Below are 4,093 nucleotides of genomic sequence, written 5' to 3' on the forward strand. Positions count from 1 at the left end.
TTTTTAGACAGAGTGTCGCTCTGTCGCCTGGGCTGGAGTGCAGTGGCCAGATCTCAGCTCACTGCAAGCTCCGCCTCCCAGGTTTACGCCATTCTCCTGCCTCAGCCTCCTGAGTACCTGGTACTACAGGCGCCTGCCACCTCGCCCGGCTAGTTTTTTGTACTTTTTAGTAGAGACGGGGTTTCACCGTATTAGCCAGGATGGTCTCGATCTCCTGACCTCGTGATCCGCCCGTCTCGGCCTCCCAAAGTGCTGGGGAGATATTTTTAGAGGGGGGAAATATAGGCATACTAATGGTAGTTGAGGGAAACTAAGATTAGTAGTCAAAAAAATGAAGAATCCAGTTTCTGTTTCTGCTACTGAGCCTCTGGATTTCAGCTTATCCTGTATGAATTACAGAAATCCAAACTTTTCTACTTTTGAAGTAAGATAGTATGAACTTATTATTATTTTGAGACAAGGTCTGGCTCTGTCGCCCAGGCTGAAATGCAGTGGTGCAGTCCACCTCCCGGGCTCAAGCCATTCTCCCACCTCAGCCTCCTGAGTAGCTGGGACTACAGGCACACACCACCATGTCTGGCTAATTTTTGTATTTTTTTGTAGAGACGGGGTTTTGCCATATTGCCCAGGCTGTTCTTGAACTCGTGAGCTGAAGCGGTCCGCCTGCCTTGGCCTCCCCAAGTGCTGGGATTATAGATGTGAGCTCCTCCAGCTGGCCAGATAGTCTGAACTTTTAACTCATAAAGGAAATCATTTAAAATCATAGGAAAAAACCTATTGAACAGGAAGTAAGCGATAACTGCTTTGCAAATAAAACAAAGTTTTAACCGAGTCACATTACTTCAAGTGCATTGCACAGAATTGAAATATCATTATCGGCCGGGCGCGGTGGCTCAAGCCTGTAATCCCAGCACTTTGGGAGGCCGAGACGGGCGGATCACGAGGTCAGGAGATCAAGACCATCCTGGCTAACACAGTGAAACCCCGTCTCTACTAAAAAATACAAAAAAAACTAGCTGGGCGAGGTGGCGGGCGCCTGTAGTCCCAGCTACTCGGGAGGCTGAGGCAGGAGAATAGCGTGAACTCGGGAGGCGGAGCTTGCAGTGAGCTGAGATCTGGCCACTGCACTCCAGCCTGGGCAACAGAGCGAGACTCCGTCTCAAAAAAATAAAGAAATATCATTATCATTATCCATGTGAAAAAATGATTATACAGATCATACATAAGCCAAGTAGAATATTAAAAAATAAAAAAAAAGGAAAGTCATCTAGCCTTATCCAGGCTTATTGTTTTATCAGTAATTATTGACAAGCTTGAAGATGTTTAACCTAATTATTAAATAGTATTGCCTATTTTTAAAAAATCTGCTTTATTAAGGTATGACTAGCATTTAAAAAGCTATAGATATTTAATGTCTACAACTGGATGTGTTTGAACTTAAATATATATATATTATTATCACTGTCAGTGCCACAGAAAACCTCTCCATCCATCAGCTCCAGAAGTACCCTCCTCTTTTTTTCCTTTTGTAGTTAGAGAACTTAAGAGGTACCTTATTAGCAAATTTAAGAATATAATACAGTATTATTAATCTTAGGCCCTACTTTGTGCAGATCTCCAGAACTTATTTATTTTGCATAAATGAAACTTTGTACCCTTTGACGAGCACCTCCCCATTTCCCCCTCCTGATAAGCAGTATTTCTTCATTCTATATAAATATACATCTGTTGCATTTTATCTTGGTTGCAGTATTTAGGGCACATGGACTATTGAAAGCATCAAATAAATTGCAGGTTTTTAGAAAACTTAATTATATAACTTCAGTTTACATGTCTTATCCTTTATACTTTTTTTCCTGGAAACCTAGGGTAAGTACTGTTTCTCCAGTTTTCATTTTTACTATTTAAAGAGTTTCCTGCCTAAATATGTCATTTTTTAAAGAAAAAGCTTTGAAAAGCTGGTAGAGATTCTTGTAGTACTGTTAATTAGCCCACAGTGCGTCATTCTTACAAAAAGAGGTTTTCTTATATAATTTGTATCAGAATTTATGTCCAGGCTAACACTGGAGAAAGACACTTTAGGATCTAGGCATATTACAATAAAGAAAAGAGTATTGGTGTTTCTTAAACATATGTGTTTGTTTCATCGAGTTGGCATAAATTTTTGTGTTTTAACCACTTGTTTGGTGTCCACTGAAATACACTTAAAATGGTTATGAGGGTTTGGAGTTCATTTTGTGTGGTTGTTGAATAAGTTACTCTTCGTATGAAGCTAATTTATTTTTAGTGTTCAGTCTGTGGTTTGGTCTCTTGAGCAACTAATGTAATAAATTGAACCAACTAATTGAGGGTTCTGTGATTGATTCAGAAAATAGAAAATGTTTGGAGTGAAATGAAAGGTGCACCTTAAAATTTCTTTATAACCTATTTTGTTAGATCTCAGTAAGTTTAAAATATGATGCATATATTTTCCTTTGGGAGCTGTTTGAATGAACTCATACCTTCTGCATCTCCTGGCATTTTCTGTATCTTTCATTTTCAGGTAAATTTAATCCTTGATATAATTTTACTGGGGAAGAAAAAGTGGTTGACTCAAAAAAGTATTTTGTAGCTAATACTGCATTTTAACAACATGTTTTTTTTTTTAAATTACCTCCTGGAAGCACGGGTTATCAAAACTGAGTTACATAAAAGATTCTTTTGAATTCACTTCATAAGTGATGAAGTCCCTCAAAAGTTTATTAAATTAGATTTCTTTTATCGTTGTGTAGCCACCAACGATAGTATGCAGCATCTGCAAAAAGGATGGCCATTCAAAGAATGATTGCCCAGAGGATTTTAGGAAAATTGATCTAAAACCTCTGCCACCAATGACAAACCGATTTCGGGAAATACTCGATTTAGTATGTAAAAGATGTTTTGGTAAGTCTTTTCATTACTACAACTATTGGAACTAGATTCCTTCTCAGATATTAAATATTAATTTTCTGATTTAAAAAGGTTGTTTACATTTTGTTTTGCTGGAGGTTTTTGAATAGATACCCAAGCACACATATTTACTAAATGATTACTGTGTGCAGGGCATCATGGTAAATACCAAGGGGAGTTGAGAGTCCATATATATTGCTTTTAAGGAACTTAGAATATGGATATGAACTGTCTAACATGGTAGCTTCTAGCCTATGTGGCTTTTAAATTTAAATCAATTAAAATTAAATTAAAACCAAGGTCTTCAGTTTTATACTAGACATATCTCAAGTACTCAGTAGCTACATGTGGCTAGTGGCTGCTGCATTGGATAGCATTGATAGAGAACATTTTCATCATTGCAGCATTCTTGGATAAAACTGCTCTAGATGGATTAATATGGCATTTATGTAAATTGCCATAATTGGAAATAGAATGTGTTACGTGCTATAGTAGTGGTAAACGAAACGGAGTGTAAACACAATTTTTTCTGGGGTGGATTAGAGGAATCAGGATTAATGATGTGGTATTTGAGATGGATTGGGTTGCATTTTTAAACGTCAAAGATTATTCATAAAAGCATAGAGTGACTGGGCACAGTGGCCCACACCTGTAATCCTAGCACTTTGGGAAGCCAAGGCAGGTGAATCATGAGATCAGGAGTTCGAGACCAGCCTGGCCAACATGTTGAAACCCTGTCTCTACTAAAAATACAAAAATTAGCCGGGCATGGTGGCTGGTGCCTGTAGTCCCAGTTACTCGGGAATCTGAGGTAGGAGAATCGCTTGAACCTGGGAGGCAGAGCCAAGGTTGTGCCACTGTACTCCAGCCTGGGCAACAGAGTGAGACTCCATCTTAAAAAAAAAAAAAAAAAAAGCATAAAATGCATAATTTGTTTGGGGGAATAATTGCTTTTGATTTGGTAGGGTAGGCCAGGCGCGGTGGCTCCAGCCTGTAATCCCTGCACTTTGGGAGGCCGAGACGGGCGGATCACAAGGTCAGGAGATCGAGACCATCTTGGCTAACCCAGTGAAACCCCGTCTCTACTAAAAAATACAAAAAACTAGCCGAGCGAGGTGGCGGGCGCTTGTAGTCCCAGCTACTCGGGAGGCTGAGGCAGGAGAAT

General features: G+C 39.3%; 1 protein-coding gene across 1 annotated transcript in view; it reads left to right on the plus strand.

The window, feature by feature from the left end:
* The window catches only part of TUT4 (terminal uridylyl transferase 4), a 142,844-nt gene that overhangs the window by 93,542 nt on the left and 45,209 nt on the right, over positions 1-4,093 (plus strand). Inside the window, 1 exon segment of the mRNA XM_017874598.1 lies at positions 2,772-2,922. Coding sequence (XP_017730087.1) covers positions 2,772-2,922 — 151 coding nt within the window.

This window comes from Rhinopithecus bieti, unplaced genomic scaffold (assembly GCF_001698545.2).
Source record: "Rhinopithecus bieti isolate Rb0 unplaced genomic scaffold, ASM169854v2 scaffold_7684, whole genome shotgun sequence".
In the NCBI taxonomy this organism is placed as follows: Eukaryota; Metazoa; Chordata; class Mammalia; order Primates; family Cercopithecidae; genus Rhinopithecus; species Rhinopithecus bieti.